Below are 21,254 nucleotides of genomic sequence, written 5' to 3' on the forward strand. Positions count from 1 at the left end.
ACAAAACAGCTGTCCTGTCAGTCAAATCAAAGGATTATAACGCAAGTGCTCTAAAATCTTAGTTTTTGCCGTTAAGTAAACTGTCATATTAACAGAAACATAAATAATACAGCTCCGGGTTACCCACGATAGACACCAAAGGTTTCTCCTCCATTTCTTGCAGTCTCTGGACTTTTTAAGCAACGGTAAACTTTCGTCACCACAACAGAAGACCCGCCTCTCCATTCATTCGATTGGACAATGGAAAAGAACGCGAATGACGTTGGGCATTTTTCCGCTCAGTGTTGATTTTTTTTTTCAACTTCAGGCGCTCAGAGCGCTCCTGCACAAACGTGAGGCGCCGGGGCGCATAAACAGCGCGCAGAACGCTCACTGCCAACAGAAAACCATTCAAAAGAAGCGCCTCCAACTGCAAAAGCGCGTTCAGTGTGATCGCCGCCAAATCCAAATTTTTGCGTAATGCAGTTTAAAATCTTTTTTTTTTACACGGACAAGGCTTCCACTGACCAGTTCCCATATGGTCTAGCGGTCAGGATTCCTGGTTTTCACCCAGGCGGCCTTGGTTTGACTCCCGGTAAGGGATGGCTGGCTCCTTTTTGCTACCAGTCAGGATTCCTGGATTTCACCCAGGCGGCCCGGGTTCGACTCCCGGTATTGGAAGGCGGGGTCCTCTTTGCTTGCCTCTTCAAAACGGGCCGCACGTCTTCCTGCATCGAAAGCCATTTTTTGGTCAGTAGTCGAGCTGCAGAAACATAATAGGCCGAGGTTGTGACCCCACCGACCCGTGCCTTCGATAGCTCAGCTGGTAGAGCGGAGGACTATAGAGGCGTCGGCAATCCTTAGGTCGCTGGTTCGACTCCGGCTCGAAGGAGTTCGTTTTTCACGTGCCCACCTTTTTGGGGGGGGTTTGGCCTTCTGAAAGCGGCCAACAGAGCTTGATTTCACAGTCTGCCGTTGGGGGGGGAGGCAAAAGCGCTTTCCCTGACCGGGAATCGAACCCGGGCCGCGGCGGTGAGAGCGCCGAATCCTAACCACTAGACCACCAGGGAAGAGCATATCAAACGCTGGCCTGCTAATACCATGAGAACAAGCAGACAGCAATACAGGCTTCTGTCACATCGAAAACCAACAAGTCGGGCGCAAGCACGAGATCCCCCAGACGGTGGGCCAGTGGCGCAATGGATAACGCGTCTGACTACGGATCAGAAGATTCTAGGTTCGACTCCTGGCTGGCTCGCTCTCTTCTTTTTGCGTAATGCAGTATGGTTTTGATGTCACGGGCTTGCCGAATTGTTGCCCTATTCCTACGTGCCACCCGGGCTTTGAGGAAAAGTTGGACACGAAATGAAATCCGAACTAGCCAATAATCAGCAATTTACCCGGTTAAAAGCGTGTCTCAGTTTCATCGTTAATCTCATGCTTTTTTCTTTTCTGAACCTTGACAGATCGGCAATAGGGTGTTTTTCCTTGAAATAACGGTTACAATGCAAGACCACGCTTGTTTTTTCGAATGCGTGGCGTGAGTATTTTTGGAAAAAAAAATTTACCCGGACAAGGCTTCCACTGACCAGTTCCCATATGGTCTAGCGGTCAGGATTCCTGGTTTTCACCCAGGCGGCCCGGGTTCGACTCCCGGTATGGGAAGGCGGGCTCCTTTTTGCTACCAGTCAGGATTCCTGGTTTTCACCCAGGCGACCAGGGTTCGACTCCCGGAATTGGAAGGCGGGCTCCTCTTTGCTTGCCTCTTCAAAACGGGCCACACGTCTTTTTGCGTCGAAAGCCATTTTTTGTCCAGCAGTCGAGCTGCAGAAACATAATAGGCCGAGGTTGGGACCCCACAGACCCGTGCCTTCGATAGCTCAGCTGGTAGACGAACTTATTTAGGTTTAAATAAAAACACCAAATGCCTATTTTAGTTTTAAGCAACGACAAAACAGCTGTCCTGTCAGTCAAATCAAAGGATTATAACGCAAGTGCTCTAAAATCTTAGTTTTTGCCGTTAAGTAAACTGTCATATTAACAGAAACATAAATAATACAGCTCCGGGTTACCCACGATAGACACCAAAGGTTTCTCCTCCATTTCTTGCAGTCTCTGGACTTTTTAAGCAACGGTAAACTTTCGTCACCACAACAGAAGACCCGCCTCTCCATTCATTCGATTGGACAATGGAAAAGAACGCGAATGACGTTGGGCATTTTTCCGCTCAGTGTTGATTTTTTTTTTCAACTTCAGGCGCTCAGAGCGCTCCTGCACAAACGTGAGGCGCCGGGGCGCATAAACAGCGCGCAGAACGCTCACTGCCAACAGAAAACCATTCAAAAGAAGCGCCTCCAACTGCAAAAGCGCGTTCAGTGTGATCGCCGCCAAATCCAAATTTTTGCGTAATGCAGTTTAAAATCTTTTTTTTTTACACGGACAAGGCTTCCACTGACCAGTTCCCATATGGTCTAGCGGTCAGGATTCCTGGTTTTCACCCAGGCGGCCTTGGTTTGACTCCCGGTAAGGGATGGCTGGCTCCTTTTTGCTACCAGTCAGGATTCCTGGATTTCACCCAGGCGGCCCGGGTTCGACTCCCGGTATTGGAAGGCGGGGTCCTCTTTGCTTGCCTCTTCAAAACGGGCCGCACGTCTTCCTGCATCGAAAGCCATTTTTTGGTCAGTAGTCGAGCTGCAGAAACATAATAGGCCGAGGTTGTGACCCCACCGAGCCGTGCCTTCGATAGCTCAGCTGGTAGAGCGGAGGACTATAGAGGCGTCGGCAATCCTTAGGTCGCTGGTTCGACTCCGGCTCGAAGGAGTTCGTTTTTCACGTGCCCACCTTTTTGGGGGGGGTTTGGCCTTCTGAAAGCGGCCAACAGAGCTTGATTTCACAGTCTGCCGTTGGGGGGGGAGGCAAAAGCGCTTTCCCTGACCGGGAATCGAACCCGGGCCGCGGCGGTGAGAGCGCCGAATCCTAACCACTAGACCACCAGGGAAGAGCATATCAAACGCTGGCCTGCTAATACCATGAGAACAAGCAGACAGCAATACAGGCTTCTGTCACATCGAAAACCAACAAGTCGGGCGCAAGCACGAGGTCCCCCAGACGGTGGGCGGCAGCCGTGAATAGTTTAGCTAAACGGCCCTAAACCGTTTCCCATTCATTCTCAATGGTAGTGCTAAACCACTACGGATGCAATATTCTTTTGTCCACTGACGCTCTAGTGGCGCTCTTCCGTGTTTCGCCTCCCCGGGAAGTTTGAAGTCGCCATTTTCATACCAACTCGGAGCGTGAAATACACTCAGTGAAGATCTGCCTCGTTCATTTTATTCAGCACATCTATCAAAGGTAAGCTACTTTATTTATATTTATTACCTTATAGCTTACGTTTTTGGTGCCGTTAATAATGATATCCAATTAGTTGTTGAGCGAAAACGCCTGCTTCGCTCCATTGGTCGTCACTAAACTTTACGCTGTCTGCTTTTGTTTACTATTATATCATCAAAGGTTGATTTGCACACAAAGTTATGAATGAACATGATCGTTCATGTGTACAGTACTTATGTCATTCGGTTAAACTATCCGTTTAGTTACCATGACATCACTTGTTTGGCTTGTGGTAAATACGAGCTAAATAATGAATGAATGTTTTTTTTTTACGTTTATGTGAATGGTTTTCATTCGGTGATGTTAAATAAGCTATGTATGGCATAGATTTCAGTAGTAATGTGTTGATAACTCGCAGATACACATTGCACTGTCTAAGGTAGCTTACTGCTGTAAATCCTTTGTGCAAATTAGATAAGGTAGACTTTAATATATGTCCTTTACGTTGCACAAGGCTTAATAGCCTAATTTTAGAAACAAATGTATGGGCTTTATAATAATTTTACAACTTTCAATGTGTGAAATAATACACATCCATGATTAAACAACATAACCTTTTGAGATGAAGCTACCAAACCATCTATAAAAATATCTAAATAGTATTCCCTGTCATGCACAAGACAGAATATTCCTTAATTATTTTTATATACACTACTAATAATAAAAGGAATATTCTGAAAAAGAAAACTAGTCTTGTGCATGACAGGGAATAATATTTATAGATGTTTACAGTTGATTTGATAACTTTATCTCAGACCGTATGTGTGTGCATATATATATGCCTTGCGCAACGTAAAGGGCATATATGTTATAACATAACAGTGCAAAGAGTTTGATTGGTTTTGACAAATAAACCTAAAATTCAGTTTTTCTTTCATGGTAGATCAAGATGCAGAAAAAAGTGCTGTTCTTCCCAGGGAGAATGTGCATCATTCCAACTGTCCTAAGGACTATGAATTCGTGCCATGATGAATTGATACCAACTACAATGAGGGTAAGTATGCATTTTTGTTCTGCATTCATGTTTCATTGGGTATTAACACTTGAATGCAAGCTTGTTCACTGAGTCAGATTGCTCCTCCTGCTCAGACTAGTGAGTAGTGTTTAGGGTAGTACATTGGTTTGGCATGTCTGTGGGATTTAATTAAGTTTTACTTATATAGCTAAAACGAACTAAAAAAAGCACAGAATTAATGTATCCAATCTCTGCGATCTTCAGGGTTAGGCCACATGTTTCCAAACAGGATTGGGGCCATTCATGAATTGAATTGAGAATGAATGGTAAATTCCAGTTCACTTCCTGGAATGGAATTGGATTTGGAATTGGAATGTCAGGAAACAGATCTGAAATCAAATAAATTCCACTTGCGGTGCTTAATAAAATAATTTGACTTGTTTTGCTTTATAGTTTATAGTACATCAAATATTGTAAATCACATAAACAACAAACATATAAAAGAAATACAAAGTACTGTATGTTTAGTATGTTAAGCATGATCATTTCACATGCCACATTTCAGGAAATGATGATAATTCAATGCAATAGAAAGTGAATGAAATACATGAATGAACATGATTCATTTGTTTGTGAGTTGAGACATATCTTATGTGGTAATCATATATTGAATGTATAGTACATCCAGAAGCATTTGTCCAAACAGTTTTTTTTTCAACACATTTTCAAAACTCTAAACACAGCATCGGTCTTTTGTGGCCATACCATTCACACATTTCATGTCGTTTTCACCCAATATGGAGTCAGTGAACACATTTCCACAATGCTTACATTTTCTTAACAGACAAGCTATACCTACCAACAAAATTATGGATTGTTTTTGTAGTATTTACTAATGTTAACACACAACATCCTACAATAGCAACATCCAACAATATTCCAAACCTTAGATACAGTATAAAAACCTCTGCTTCTGAAATGATATCGGTTCAAAAACAATATCAATATCAATATCAAAAACATATCTCAGCTGATAATAAACAAACAATGGAATAATTGACACACATCTGATTTATGTTGGGTAAATTGGGCCAACCACAGCTGATTCCAGTGAGAGATGCAGTGAGAGGAGCAGGAGCAGTGAGAGATGCAGTGAGAGATGCAGGAGCAGTGAGAGATGCAGTGAGAGGAGCAGTGAGAGATGCAGTGAGAGATGCAGTGAGAGATGCTGTGAGAGATGCAGTGAGAGATGCAGTGAGAGATGCTGTGAGAGATGCAGTGAGAGATGCAGTGAGAGATGCAGTGAGAGGAGCAGTGAGAGATGCAGTGAGAGATGCAGGAGCAGTGAGAGATGCAGTGAGAGATGCAGTGAGAGATGCAGTGAGAGATGCAGTGAGAGATGCAGTGAGAAATGCAGGAGCAGTGAGAGATGCAGTGAGAGGAGCAGATGCAGTGAGAGATGCAGGAGCAGTGAGAGATGCTGTGAGAGATGCAGTGAGAGATGCAGTGAGAGATGCAGGAGCAGTGAGAGATGCAGTGAGAGATGCAGTGAGAGATGCAGTGAGAGATGCAGTGAGAGATGCAGTGAGAAATGCAGGAGCAGTGAGAGATGCAGTGAGAGGAGCAGATGCAGTGAGAGATGCAGGAGCAGTGAGAGATGCAGTGAGAGATGCAGGAGCAGTGAGAGATGCAGTGAGAGATGCAGGAGCAGTGAGAGATGCAGTGAGAGGAGCAGATGCAGTGAGAGATGCAGTGAGAGGAGCATGTATTTTTGAGACGAAAATTATCCCTTTGGCCAATTATGTTTTGTAGATGTGAGTCTGTGTTAAGAGTTTAGAAAAAGTATCTGAAGTATGGGTAAGCGCTTGTTAGTGATTGAAAAACTGTAATTCATACTTTTTTACAGGATACAGGTTTTTATACTGTATCTAAGGTACTGTATCACAAAAGGCCGATGCTGTGCTAATTGTGTTTAGAGTTTTGAAAATGTGACAACTGTTTGGACAAACGCTTGTTAGCGACTGAAAAAAAACTGTAAGATGGTCTCAAGGTACACAGTGTGTAAATGTAAGCATTTTAAATCTATGACAGGCAGGAGAAGGAAACATATGGCTGTTTTAGTTCCTACTAACACCAACACTATACTATTACTAGCATATATTGTAAGCTCTGAAATGACTGATGGTTTTGTATGTTATAGTTCCATCTGCTGCACTATCCAAACCAACTCCTGATACAAGTGCTGGATTGAAGGCATCACTAGCTGATGGTAAAAACACTGTAATCTAGATCATGTAATCAAATGTTGAGTTAATTTTGGTTGCATAAATATAATAATTGGTCTATTTATGTTTGTGTAGCTCCAGCCTCTCCAGGCCTAAAGGGGAAGACACCTGTGGCTCTTCCAGCAGAACTGATGTTCCTAGTGAAGGAGACCTCAGCAGAGGGGCCTGAGTCAACTCCAGGTATGTTTCCATTTTAGTGTAGGGCTGATGATCAGACAGGGTTTCCGTGGGGCATTAAAAGTATTAAAGTCAAGAAAATTACATATGATGTAGCCTAGTTAAGCAACGTGAACGGACCAAAAGGGAGTGCTGTTTTCAGAACATTACCACGATTGCAGATTTGTCATTCAATTAACAAGTAATAATTAGTGTTTTGTTACAGAATAAATCAGCGTTTTTTGTTTTTTTTTAGTTAAATAATTTTTGAGTCGATGAATCATTGATACATTCATAAAGACAGACACTTGATTGATTCTTGAATGAATCAGCAGAAAACAATTTAAGGGGAAGATATCATGAATATGCTGATTTAAGTAAGGTTAGAAGGGATGCAGTTTAAATTATAAAGATTTTCTCACATATCCAAGACTATCATCATTGCATTGTCAAATTCAATGGCACTTAATTTAAAACATATAACCGGTCAAAGTTTGGGATCATTAAGATTGTTTAATGTTTTTGAATAGTCTATATTATATAATATTTAATATATTTAGTATAGTATAATATAATATATAATTTCAATTTATGATAATTTTTGTGTGAATGCATTTTAAAATATAACTTATATTATATGTGATTGTATTATGTGATTCAATTTGAATTATAGCATCATTATGCCAGTCCTTAGTAAAGTCACACCAAAATGCTGATTTGCAACATTTCTAATGATCAATATATACACACACATATGTTTTTGCTTCACAATTTTGTGGAAATCATGATACATTTTATTTTTCAGAATTATTTGATTAATAGAAAGTAGTATATATTCCCAAGGACAAAATAACTTGATCAAAAGTGAAAATACAATTATTCTTAAAAAATATTTTATTTCAAATGAATGCTGTTATTTTTTTAACTTTCTATTCATCAAATAATTCTAAAAAAAAAGTATCGTGTTTCCACAAAAATTGAAAATTAAAGGGGAAAAAATGTGTTCAATATTAATAAGAAGAACCATGGATAATGTTTGAGCACCAATAATCATAACAGAGCAGCAAATCAGTATATTAGAATGATTTCTGTACACTGTAAAAAACAACCTATAGAATCTACTCAATAAAATGGGGTAAACTGATGTAACAATTTGCACTGTTTGTTTGGGTAGATTCTATCCTATATATCTGAGTAAAGAATACCTGAATTGATTAGCTAAGACAAACAAAAAAAAGTAGGTAAAGTCGACACAGCAAAAAGCCCAGTATTAAATGAACTCTCCCAATAGTTTGAGTCCATACTCAAGAGTATTAAAATGAACACTGAAGCAGTGTTAGAGTTATTGAGGTAATTAAGTTATTCATTGAGTGATTATTGACCATTATTAAAGACCTGATGTTAAAAAGCAGAATCACCAAAAGGAGAAAATCTAATTTTGTAAGTCACCATTATAGTGGTCAGTGTTAGCATTAGTTTAGCTCTTTACCAATAACTTCTTAACATTACGTTTTGTCTGGGTGTTATAATTGAGTTATAGCGGTCAGACAATCCAGAAGAAGTTAGATTATATGGTGTTGAACATGCTTTGACAAAGTCATAATGTAGTGACCTGAATAACTGAGTTATATTTTATGTATTAATTACACTGGATTAATCAGACAGGTGTTATTGAAGCTTATTTTAACAAAAAAGTATACACATTTTTTAGATATAGACACACAGACATCACCAATCAGCATGAGAATCACAACCATGGTGACCATCAAAAATGTATGTTGTAGCCAATCAAAACTCATCCGTGTCTCCCATCATGCATTGCGGCATGAATAAATTATGAGCTGATGATTTCCGTGATATTTAGAGTTGATCTGTTTCTGAATATGCTGTTTGTCACCATTGTTGAGATTCATATGCTGATTCCTGATGTCTGTGTGTGCCTAAAAGGGCAACTCTTAGAAGTTTTTGATCAGAGGAGCTTGTAAAAAGGCCAATCAAAAAAATAAAATAGGCTTTATTATTTTTAGCTGCTGTGAAATCCCAAAGCAGTTATAATAAATAAAGGATATAGAACTAAAAGACTACACTCTAAACGCTTTCAGTCTGGCTAGTTTAACTAAACAGCTAAACAAAACTTAATGCTAAAAAGCTACAGGTCAAGAGCCCAACTAATGCTAACACAGACCACTATAATGGTGACATAAAAATTGTGGTGTCTTCAATCATTTTCAATCACCACTCAATGAATCACTTAATTACCTGATTAGCTTTGACACTGCTTCAGAGTTGATTTTAACACTCTGAGTATGGACTCAAATAAACTCCCGGGAGAGTTCATTTAATACTGCGCTTTTTGCTGTGTAGACTTTACCTACTTTTTTTTTTTGTTTTTCTTAGCTGATAAATTCAGGTATTCTTTACTCAGATATATAGGATAGAATCTACCCAAACAAACTGTGTAAATTGTTTCCTGAGTTTACCCCATTTTATTGAGTAGATTCTTAAATTCAGGTATTCTTTACTCAGATATATAGGATAGAATCTACCCAAACAAACTGAGTGCAAATTGTTACATCAGTTTACCCCATTTTATTGAGTAGATTCTTAAATTCAGGTATTCTTTACTCAGATATATAGGATAGAATCTACCCAAACAAACTGAGTGCAAATTGTTACATCAGTTTACCCCATTTTATTGAGTAGATTCTATAGGTTGTTTTTTACAGTGTAGATTTTCTTAGCCTGATCACTGTCTGGTGATTTTTTCTGTTTTGCAGAGATATTTACTATTTTTTTCTGGGTTTTTATGCAGCAAAGTCACAAGTCAAAAGTCAACAACAAGACACTAACATTCTGTTTATTTATTTATTTTTTTTGTGCACATTGTCAGACACAGTAAGAATGGTACACTGTAAAAAACAACCTATAGAATCTACTCAATAAAATGGGGTAAACTGATGTAACAATTTGCACTGTTTGTTTGGGTAGATTCTATCCTATATATCTGAGTAAAGAATACCTGAATTGATTAGCTAAGACAAACAAAAAAAGTAGGTAAAGTCTACACAGCAAAAAGCCCAGTATTAAATGAACTCTCCCAATAGTTTGAGTCCATACTCAAGAGTATTAAAATGAACACTGAAGCAATGTTAGAGTTTTTGAGGTAATTAAGTGATTCATTGAGTGATTATTGACCATTATTAAAGACCTGATGTTAAAAAGCAGAATCACCAAAAGGAGAAAATCTAATTTTGTAAGTCACCATTATAGTGGTCAGTGTTAGCATTAATTTAGCTCTTTACCAATAACTTCTTAACATTACGTTTTGTTTGGGTGTTATAATTGAGTTATAACGGTCAGACAATCCAGAAGAAGTTAGATTATATGGTGTTGAACATGCTTTGACAAAGTCATAATGTAGTGACCTGAATAACTGAGTTATATTTTTTTTTATTAATTACACTGGATTAATCAGACAGGTGTTATTGAAGCTTATTTTAACAAAAAAGTATACACAACTTTTAGATATAGACACACAGACATCACCAATCAGCATGAGAATCACAACCATGGTGACCATCAAAAATGTATGTTGTAGCCAATCAAAACTCATCCGTGTCTCCCATCATGCATTGCGGCATGAATAAATTATGAGCTGATGATTTCCGTGATGTTTAGAGTTTATCTGTTTCTGAATATGCTGTTTGTCACCATTGTTGAGATTCATATGCTGATTCCTGATGTCTGTGTGTGCCTAAAAGGGCAACTTTTAGAAGTTTTTGATCAGAGGAGCTTGTAAAAAGGCCAATCAAAAAAATAAAATAAAAAAGGCTTTATTATTTTTAGCTGCTGTGAAATCCCAAAGCAGTTATAATAAATAAAGGATATAGAACTAAAAGACTACACTCTAAACGCTTTCAGTGGCTCAAATTAAGCTTATTTTAAAGCAGCATTATCACCACTGCATGAGTTTTGCTCTTTAGCTTGTCTGGCTAGTTTAACTAAACAGCTAAACAAAACTTAATGCTAAAAACCTACAGGTCAAGAGCCCAACTAATGCTAACACAGACCACTATAATGGTGACATAAAAATTGTGGTGTCTTCAATCATTTTCAATCACCACTCAATGAATCACTTAATTACCTGATTAGCTTTGACAACACTGCTTCAGTGTTCATTTTAATACTCTTGAGTATGGACTCAAACTATTGGGAGAGTTCATTTAATACTGGGCTTTTTGCTGTGTAGACTTTACCTACTTTTTTTTGTTTGTCTTAGCTAATCAATTCAGGTATTCTTTACTCAGATATATAGGATAGAATCTACCCAAACAAACAGTGCAAATTGTTACATCAGTTTACCCCATTTTATTGAGTAGATTCTATAGGTTGTTTTTTACAGTGAAGAATTACCAAAGTGTTAAGCCAAACATAAAAAATAAATAAAGATCAAGATCAAAACTTGTTGGTTATCCCAAATCCAGCTAATCATATACAATCTTAATTAGATTAGCAAGAGATTAATAAAAATTAACAACAAAATGTATAATTTTGTGTGAGACAGATACAATTATACAGATAATAATACATAATCCACAAACTGGCAAACACTGATTGATTACATACCTTGTGGGTAGATGGAAACTGATGCAGAGAAAAAAACACAGAGAAGATAACACAAGGACAGCTGTGAAGACCAAAGATAGGGACAATGAGAGACAGGTAGTTTATAGATAAATGTAAGGCTAACATATTCATATTTAAAATTGTTCCCCTATTTTGATATGTTTGCTCCAGCAAGTTTTAGTCCCCATTATAACTATTAAACACACACTAAAATCTAAACATTTTAGTAACAGCACTAAAATCATGATCAGTTTATAAAAAGTTTCAACACAAGGGTCGTTTAGCTTCAGTTCTGTGAGTTTATAATTATGAGTCATAATTTTAAGGAAATGCATGCTCTTTATTATTTTATTTGCTTATGTGTTTGCTTTTTAACAAATACATCAACTATATATGTTTATAGCAGTTGTAAACAGGGATTAATTCAACTATTTCAACTATCTGAAGGGTGGGTTTCCTATAAACCATTACTGTTCATTTGACTGGAGAGAATAGAAGCTTACACCTCTTTTGTCAATGACTGTGTCACACCCCCACCAAACACAACACAATACACCACACCACGCCAGAGACTTAATAGTTACTTGAGTAAGAGTAAAAGAGCATCCAATGGAAAAAGTACACAAGTTGCTAGTTACTAGTTACTTCTGATCTGAATGATATGAAGTGAAAACCCTGAATTTCAAACTGTTTGAAAAACCTCCACACAGAGGCATAAGCCCAAGGCATAAGCAAACTAAGCGGCTGCTTGGGGCCCCCAAGAGTACATGAAATTACATATTTTTTTATTTTAATTTTTAATTTATATTTCAATGCATATTATACTGGTAATGAAAACCATTATTCAATAAAAAACAAAAACAAAGCAATATTATTCTAACACGCTGCTGCAGGATGCATGCATGGTTGGAGTGTGACAGCCATACGATGCCTGACTGAGGTAACTTAAAGGTGCAGTGTGTAGATTTTTTGCGGCATCTAGCGGTGAGGTTGAATTGCAACCAACGACTCCGTCCACCGCTCAATCCTCCCTTTACTGAAGCTACAGTGGCCAACACAGGTTTAAGATGCCGTCGTTTTAGACAGCAAAGAATAATGAAGTTTATTTTAAAACGTAAATTAGGGAATTATATTTACTTGATAATTCAATAAAACGTTGTTATTGTGTAGATTACTTTACTTGTTTATCATTGTGTCAGTTTTTTTTTTCTCTAGATCAACAGTGCTGAAAACGCGATCTGTAGAGCAGTTTGTCCGTTTAGGGCTACTGTAGAAACATAACGGCGCTTCCATGTGAGGAGACCCACGGTGTGTGTAGATATAAACTGATAATTCTAAGTTAATAAAAACATAATGGCTCATCATGTAAGGTCTTTATTCACCCCGAAAACATAGTTATGTATATTATATTGCATTTAACACACACAATTACAGCCTATATGAATATACACAAATGTAAACAAATAATATGTATTTATTGAAATTCATAATATTAAAGTAAGGCAAAGATAATAAATATGATATTTCATAATGTTCAAATGAGTTCAAATGTATTACATGTGACTTCACAGAAACACGAACATCTATATACGGTATAGTCCTGATGCGGCCCCCTTTAAGAAATCCGAATGTAGCGCGCCTGCAACTGCAGCGTGCATCATTTGAAAATAACGGTGGAAGCGGAAAAGTAGCGAGTGATTAACGGTGTTTAACTTGTTCAAATTTGATTTCAAAGACACCAAAAATGATGAAATAATAACATTTATCTGGTCTGTCTCCTAAACCAACAATTGGGTGATATTGGTGAGTTGTTGAACTCGCGTTTGATTGTATCTGCTGATTAGCACAGCAGCTAATGTAGACTATCCATGTTCCGTGCACAAACGATGTTCCGTACAGATTACCTTTTACTGCCGATCGCTGAATAAATACTTCCGGGTCATACATAAACTATATATCTGTGTCATCTTCATTTCTCCCTCTTTCACCCCCGATCACGACAGAGACACTCCCACCATTTGTTCCAGAGAGATTTCGGTAAGTTTGTTAGGTCCACCCACTGCGCTTGAAAATGGATGCCGGTCTAGCTAAACGTGAAACTGGCACTTGGGAGGGGAGACAACTAGAGCAGCAAAAATGTGCATTTCCGTTAAATTTATGGATCTCACCGTATTACAGTCTTTATAAAATGAATTTTAAGTTATCACAAATTGTTAATGCTTTGAAATGGGAATATTTAAACGTCAAATGTGGGCGATGACCACTTGGCGCAACTCTCCGTCTGAGACAGTCAGCAGACGCGGTTTGCCAGTTAGCATTCATGTTAATTTAAAAAGAAAAAAGTTGGCATTAATTTAATGTTACATGAATTTAATGTTTTAACATTTTAAATTGTCATTCTTTAACAAATTAAACATGAAATAAAACTGAATTGTAACGTAACATTATTTTATTGGCAACTTTTCAGTTATTTAATTTATCATAAAGTCAGAAGCAATGATAGGTTATTCAGAAAAGTTATTTAATAAGAGTTCATATAAGACATACAATTTCATAATTCATAATATAACAATTTGAAAAACAATTTCACACAATTGACACAAATAATGTTAATTTAAAGGAAAGTCAGTAAAGCAAAAGGAAAAGAAAGATATCAGGAAAGAAAAAACAATATTCAAAGGAGAAATCAAATGAGGCAGTTGAGGAAGTGAAGGCAGGGGCAAGTTTAAGGGCAACTGCAAAAAAATACAGCATTCCCCACACTACTCTCCAGGACTATAAAAAAATAAATATGTCCACAACCCTCATCCTATGTCCACAACCCTCACCCTAACCAACCCTCAGCGCCCCCTATGGTGTCAAGGATAAGGGTTACATGGACTCGGAGCTCTTTTTAAAATGGCTCAGCCATTTCATTAAATATGCTCCTGAGGAGAGACCACTAATTTTAATCATGGACCAACACGAGACACACATTTCAAAAGACCTAATCATGTTCTGCAGGGAAAACCAAATTGAAATTCACTGCCTACCTTCCCACACAACACATATTCTGCAGCCCCTCGACATTGCAGTCTTCAACCCACTGAAGACTGCTTTCTCCACTATGGCTTCCAGGATGGGTCACCACTCCTCAAACATGTCTACCCCACTGCAGTCACAGCCCAAAACATTAAGGCTGGGTTTCGCAAGGCTGGCATCTTTCCTCTCTCCAGGGCTGCTGTGGACACAACCCAGGTATTTTGACAATTCATCCTCTAAGTTACTTACATTTCTTTCCAAGTGTGTTAATGAGTTTTACATACATTTTATTTTATTAGGTGGAAAGAGTGCTTCCATCTGCAGATGGAAATTATGCCACACCATCCAGCATCCCACCACTCCGTCAGACACACCATCCATCGCTCCTGCCACACCATCTGCCACACCAACCAGCTCTGCCACCACAACATCCATCACTCATTCACCCACACCATCCAGTGCTCACGCCACTCTCACCTTCACGTCCAGCACTCAACCTGATGACAGATTAAGCACAACTCAAACACCTTGTCCCACCTGTAACCGGGTGGCTCCCAAAAATTACCTGGTGGCAGCAGGCGTAATACCCGAGAGTCTGCCTAATGTCCTCATGAGTCCAGCCCTGGAGTGGAAAGAAAAGGTGAGGCGTCGCATTGCCAGCCCGTGTCATCACCAGCGACGAGTATTTCAACCTACTGGTAGAAAAAGAAACTGAAGGAAAAGAGAAGGAAGAAAACAAAAGAAAGTGCAAGGAAGAGATGGCAAAAAAGAAGGAGGAAAAGAGGCAAGCCCAGGAGGCCAAACGTCAAAAGAGGCAGGCACCTCCTTCTCAGACGGGAGATGGAGAACACTGTGCTGTCTGCCGTAGAGTGGTCCCACCTGGCTCAGAAGATGAGGCCATTGATGAATGGCTCCAGTGTGATCTGTGCCAATTGTGGTTCCACTTGGTGTGTGCAGAAGTGGAGGAAGTGCCAGACACCGACTGGCTGTGCCATAAATGTTGTCTGTCAACATAAAACACTCACCTGAGAAATGTCTCCACAAGGTCAAAATCTACTGGTATTCCTATCCTTGTGGGGACACACACACACACACACACACACACACACACAAATGTACATAGTGCACACTGAAAATCAATGTTATTTGCAGTTATACTATTCTCAGTTTTGTGTTTAATGTAAATAGTTGTAAACAAACACACACACACACACACACACACCTGTATCCTGTTCCTTTATGTGTGTTAAAGTTTTCAAATTGGTTAATCATTAAATATTTTAAATCAGTTCAAATTGTTTGTCCTTGTTTATCTTCAGAAACACATGGTATGTTAACTTAATGCTATTTACTAACGTTTCACATGGTTCTTAACCCATATGCCATAATATTGCGACACGATCAGGCCTAGCTCGCGTGGTCATCTAGCTTATTTAAGTAGCAAATAACTTGACTTTTAAACAAATAAAAGGGTACTCACCTTCCTTATTAATTTAAATGTTGTTTTCTTCAGTAAAAACAAATAAATGGCACACTGTTGATCCGTTAAATGTTCATTTTTGTCATTGAAATCAAGATGCGCACACTGTACGGAACACCATCGTAAGCCTGTACGGAACATCGTTAATGCTTATCATCTTCCGTACACGTGCGGATAGGGCTGGGTATCATTCCAAAATGTTCGATACCGATACCCTGAATTCGATACCGGTTCCGAACAATACTTTTTTTCTATAATTTTATTTTAAGAAATGTATTTTAACAAGATTACTTTTCAGGATGTTTGTGACACTTTCACATCAGGCTTATCTCTAAGACCAATAAACAAAGGAACAAAAGCACAAAATGAACAAAGTGTAGTTAACACAATATATCAGTGAATGTTTTTATAATAAAGTTCAAACAGTTTTAACTCAATCAGATTTAAGTATTTGTGTGGCTCACTGCTGCTTAAAGGTTTAGTTCACCCAAAAATTTGAATTCTGTCATTATCTACAAATGAAGATATTTTGGATTTAATCCAAGAGCTTTCTGATCCTCCCATGGATAAATCTTTGAATAAAGTTAATTTTGTTTACTTTGCACACAGAAGTATTCACATTGACTTATTTTGACTATGTTTTTGGTTCCTTTCTGGGCATTGAAAATGCATATCCAGTAAATATATGAGGATCAGAAAGCTCTTTGATTAAATCCAAATGATCTTCATTTGTGTTCTGAAGATAAACAAAGGTCTCATGGGTTTGGAACAACATTAGGGTGAGTTATTAATGACAGAATTTTCATCTTTTGGTGAACTAACCTTTTAAGATCACCTGAAATTACTCAACAGTTCTTCTTCAGAAAAATTAGCATGTAGCACCGATATTGATTCTTCATGGTCGATTTTGTTTGCCAATGTTTTACAAGCAAATGGGCTGATTCTGAAAGCCTTTTTAATATATTTAGTTTACACCTTAAGCAAGGGACAAGAATGAATGATAATATGAGTACATGAACAATATGTTTATTATTTAGGTACAGCCATTTAAATTAGAGGCAAAACCACTGCATTTAGATTAAAATCTAAATAAATGACAAAATATATTATAAATAACAAAAAATAAATGACAGTTCTTTCTTAAGGTGCGGTCACACTGCACTTTTCGTTCCATTGACTTCCATTCATACGCATGCGAATGAGTTAGACCGGAAACGCAAGCTCGTGCGAAACATTTTCGCATTTCGCTGCGTTTGAAAGTTCAAGCTTGGTGAACTCTGACCAACGAATTCGCGTCACATGACTCTGTGGGACCAACAGGAGATCGACACGTCACAGCATGACCTCTAGCTGAATGAAAATAACCTCACATATAAACATTTTAAACTGCAGCACTGCGGTAAAATGTAGTAGATTGTATGTTTTTACATTTAAAATGTATTATTAGTATCATGTGCTGAATTTAACTTTTAAAAAGACGCAGCCGAGCATGACGTAATATCACGACCGTTGCAGCAGCATCCGAAGGAATTTCGCATGCTCAAAGTCTAGTGTGACCGCGCCTTTAGTCGTGTAGACAATAAATACAGCTATAATCAAAATAGGCTATACTCTTTCAAAATTCAAAGTGCAAACAGAGACCGAATCTTCAAGCATGATACAGAGCTATTAATAGACAACTACACAATTTATTAGCCAACATACTAATAACAGCTTCAATATTTTATGTAGCCTAATTTGCGCGCATTGGGGAGTCGTTCTCTAAATGCGTGTACGCGTTACTTTTGGTTTCGTTTCAACGATCCCGCGAAACTCGGCGGTGATGAGCGTGCATTCTACAATACAAGAGATTACTTTAACAAAACCTTTTGAAAGTGGGAGGACACACACAGGATTTTGAAAAGCGTGTCCCCAGTGAAAATTACGCCCCTGTATGAGTGCAGCTCTGCCGCTGAGTTATCGTTTGATGTGAATGTATGTCGCGTTGTACCTATACTGAGACTATATTGAGACTGAGGCGCCAGAATGTGTCTGGTGTTTTCTCATATTTGACGTGTTGCCAGTCTTGGACGCATAACCTTTTTACAAATATTGCATCGCATGCTGTTGCCGTCAATATTGGCATAATGTAGCAATACTTTTGACCGCTTATACATCGTTTGCGTTAAATTTATGCTATGCTTTAAAGTATAGTGTACATTACAGCCTCACATTTGACAAGCTCTGGGCGAGTGGGCGTAACCGCCATAAACTATTGATTTTCAAGGCAGCCTCGCCGCAGCTAATCACCAGCATTTGATCCGGGCACGTTAAAGATACCGCACGTTTTCTAGCTCACTGACATTGACAAGATTATATCCTTGGGTATCGAAATTTGGTACCGAAAGAAAATGATTTTTTTGATACTCGATAGTATCGAGACAATTCAGTCGGTGCTTAAAAAGTATCGAACTCGATACCCAGCCCTACCCTTAACGCTCCCTCTACAGGTTGGAAGCGGAATTGTCAACACTAAAGAGTTGTTTTTACCTTGAAATAATGTTTCCGAACTCATGTCAGTGGTTCATCAACTCATAACAGGGTGAAACAGCACTTTCGTATTCGCTTTGCGACCCTCTATCAGCCATAACAGCACTATGTACGTTTGGGTCGACGGGTCGCGGTTTTGTAGTTCAAATGAGATTACAAATTCGACTTGCTTTACGGCAGGCTTCACAAAAGGTTTTCATACTTTCATAAAGTCATACAACACACTCTGCCTTGTAACTGGACATCGTTATTTCCAAAGCCGGTCCTGGATAGCCTCCAAACAACGTGAATGTGACGCAACGGTAGGCTTAATAGTTTACGACAGCAGTAATGGACAATTCCGCTTCCAACCTGTAGAGGGAGCGTTGAGGGAAAAGTTACGTAGTGTTGCTTTAAGGAAAAGTTTTGGTTTCTGAGAGATCCAATAGCACTACAATATTAATGCAACTTTAATAAGCTCAATATCTGTGCTGTGATCGGAGTTAAAGAGGACCTGTTATGCCACTTTTTCTCAAGAAGTCTCAGTCTTTTGAATTGAATAAAGTCAGCATCACATTTGCAATCGTGCTAATATTCAGGAAAACAGCACTCTTCTTCTTTAAGAGTTGCTTAAACATACTATATGTTGTAAATTAACAACAAAAACAGTGATGACAGCACTGTTTTCAAAGAAAGAAAATGGCTTACTTCAAGATGCTTTTTCAAGATTAGATTGTGTCTTAAAGTTGATCGGAGAGACAAGTTTAGTTGCAATTCCATTGGACTATGATGTTACATGATTTTGTATTTGTATTTCCATAATGCTTGGCTTTCTGATTTCCTCCTGGGAGTCCTGACTAGCAGTGCAGGTTGCTAATTGAATAGTTACTCATATTTTGTATTTTAAATATGAAATTACTTTCTTTCTTTTGTGGGTTTGATTAGAAAATATTTCTTACTTGAATGCTGCTTTTAAATTCTCTAGCGTGAAGATAAACATGGCAGATTTTGCATTTTTTTTAGAGGATCTGGTGTTTTTTTTATAATTATATGGTAGTTGTGATAAAAGCACAACAATATATATGTTACAAATAACGTTTTTTAATTATGACTATAAATGTTCAATCTTTGTTTTTCCACATTAATTTGGAGATTCAATGTGAAATTGTTTATTGTCAAATAGTTAGTTTTTAATTAATTGACAGCACAAGTCTAAATGTTTTGATGTTGCTTTGTGCCATTAAACTGCTGTTAACTTACATTTTTCTTATTTCACCTCAGACCTGATGGCACTGAAAGAGGAGAGTCAAGAACTCAATGAAACAGAAGAGAAAGATCAAAATGAGAAACATGATTTCAAAACTGAAGAAAAATCAATTAGTTGCTCACAGAATAAAAAAACTTCCTCACCAGAAAAAAATATAAAAACACAAAGTACAAATCTTAATTCTAACATGAGAATTCAGACTGGAGAGAGACCTTACAGCTGCCAACAGTGTGGGAAGAGTTTCTCACGAAATGGAGATCTTAAGACTCACATGAAAGTTCACATTGAAAAGAAGCCGTTAATATGCCCTCAGTGTGGAAAGAGTTTTACAAAGAAAAAATACCTTGATGTCCACATGAAAACTCACACTGGAGAGAAGCCTTTTGACTGCCCTCAGTGTGAAAAGAGTTTTACGCAGAAAAAAAATCTTATTGTCCACATGAGAGTTCACACTGGAGAGAAGCCTTTCATCTGCCAACAGTGTGGGAAGAGTTTCACATGTAATAGAAAACTTAAGACTCACCTAAGATATCACACTGGAGAGAATCCATTCCAATGTGATCAATGTGGAAAGAGTTTTACTCTGAAAAGTCAACTTAATATCCACATGAGAATTCATACTGGAGAGAAGCCCTTCATCTGCCCTCAGTGTGGAAAGAGTTTCACGTATAAAGGAAACCTCAAGGCTCACATAAGATGTCACACTGGAGAGAGTCCATTTAAATGTGATCAATGTGGGAAGAGTTTCAGACACTGCGCAAACCTTATTAATCACATGAAGGTTCACTCAAGAAAGAAGAGTTTTAAATGTCATCAGTGCAAAAAGAGTTTCACAGAGAGGGAACATCTTAAGACTCATGTAGTAACTCACGTGGGAGAAAAGCCTTTCATGTGTCATCACTGTGGAAAGAGTTGTTCAAGAGAAGGAAACCTCAGGGTTCACTTGGGCATTCACACTGGAGAGAAACCTTACACCTGTGAACAGTGTGGAAAGAGTTTCAATGTTAAAGTAAACCTTAAGATTCACATGAGAGTTCACACTGGAGAGAAACCGTACAAGTGTGTTCAGTGTGAGAAGAGTTTCACATGTCTAAGCAGCATTAAACGTCATTCGCAAACTCATTCTGGAAAGAAACTGCCGTTTTCTTCAATGCAAGAAGGTTTAGAAAAAGAAGCAGAGGTTTAGAGGTTTAGAAAAAGAAGCAATTTCTAGAATCATCTGCTCATTCATTTTGAAATACATTCAATTGTAGTCAAAGTACTAAAACATTGTTTTTCATCACATTTACAGAACAATCATGCAAATGTAAGACTTTATCTGTGTTCTTTGTTCAAGAGTGTACTGAGAAAAAAGCTGTGTGAAATCAAGGCTGTTCTCACTGGAGCTGAATGTGGGCTACATCTGATCACCTGCATGCATCCTTCACCTTTTTGTTTTTGTACTTCTGTGGCCATACCAGACCATTTGCTTTATTGTAGTTTCAAATATTGAGTGATTACAGTAGATTCCCTCAAATTGTGACTATGAAGAGTAATGTCACTGAATTCCGTGTGTTGATTTCTTTTAATCAAAATATTAGTCAAACT

The 21,254-nt window shown here is 38.2% G+C and overlaps 1 protein-coding gene and 6 non-coding genes across 7 annotated transcripts in view; 5 read left to right on the top strand and 2 right to left on the bottom strand.

Moving 5' to 3' along the window:
* The window catches only part of LOC141323667 (uncharacterized), an 81,077-nt gene extending 60,224 nt beyond the window's left edge, over positions 1-20,853 (top strand). Inside the window, exon 3 of the mRNA XM_073833491.1 lies at positions 19,887-20,853. Coding sequence (XP_073689592.1) covers positions 19,887-20,853 — 967 coding nt within the window. The remainder of the gene's footprint in view (positions 1-19,886) is intronic.
* trnay-aua (transfer RNA tyrosine (anticodon AUA)) lies at positions 788-871 on the top strand. Its single transcript is given in 2 exon segments — positions 788-824; positions 836-871. It is a non-coding gene; the product is annotated as a tRNA-Tyr (tRNA).
* trnae-cuc (transfer RNA glutamic acid (anticodon CUC)) lies at positions 978-1,049 on the bottom strand. The gene has a single exon. It is a non-coding gene; the product is annotated as a tRNA-Glu (tRNA).
* trnar-acg (transfer RNA arginine (anticodon ACG)) lies at positions 1,165-1,237 on the top strand. The gene has a single exon. It is a non-coding gene; the product is annotated as a tRNA-Arg (tRNA).
* trnae-uuc (transfer RNA glutamic acid (anticodon UUC)) lies at positions 1,573-1,644 on the top strand. The gene has a single exon. It is a non-coding gene; the product is annotated as a tRNA-Glu (tRNA).
* Positions 2,716-2,799, top strand: trnay-aua (transfer RNA tyrosine (anticodon AUA)). The gene is given in 2 exon segments: positions 2,716-2,752; positions 2,764-2,799. It is a non-coding gene; the product is annotated as a tRNA-Tyr (tRNA).
* On the bottom strand, positions 2,906-2,977 carry trnae-cuc (transfer RNA glutamic acid (anticodon CUC)). The gene has a single exon. It is a non-coding gene; the product is annotated as a tRNA-Glu (tRNA).
* Positions 20,854-21,254: the final 401 nt, after the last annotated feature.

The sequence above is a fragment of the Garra rufa genome, chromosome 1 (assembly GCF_049309525.1).
Source record: "Garra rufa chromosome 1, GarRuf1.0, whole genome shotgun sequence".
Lineage (NCBI taxonomy): Eukaryota > Metazoa > Chordata > Actinopteri > Cypriniformes > Cyprinidae > Garra > Garra rufa.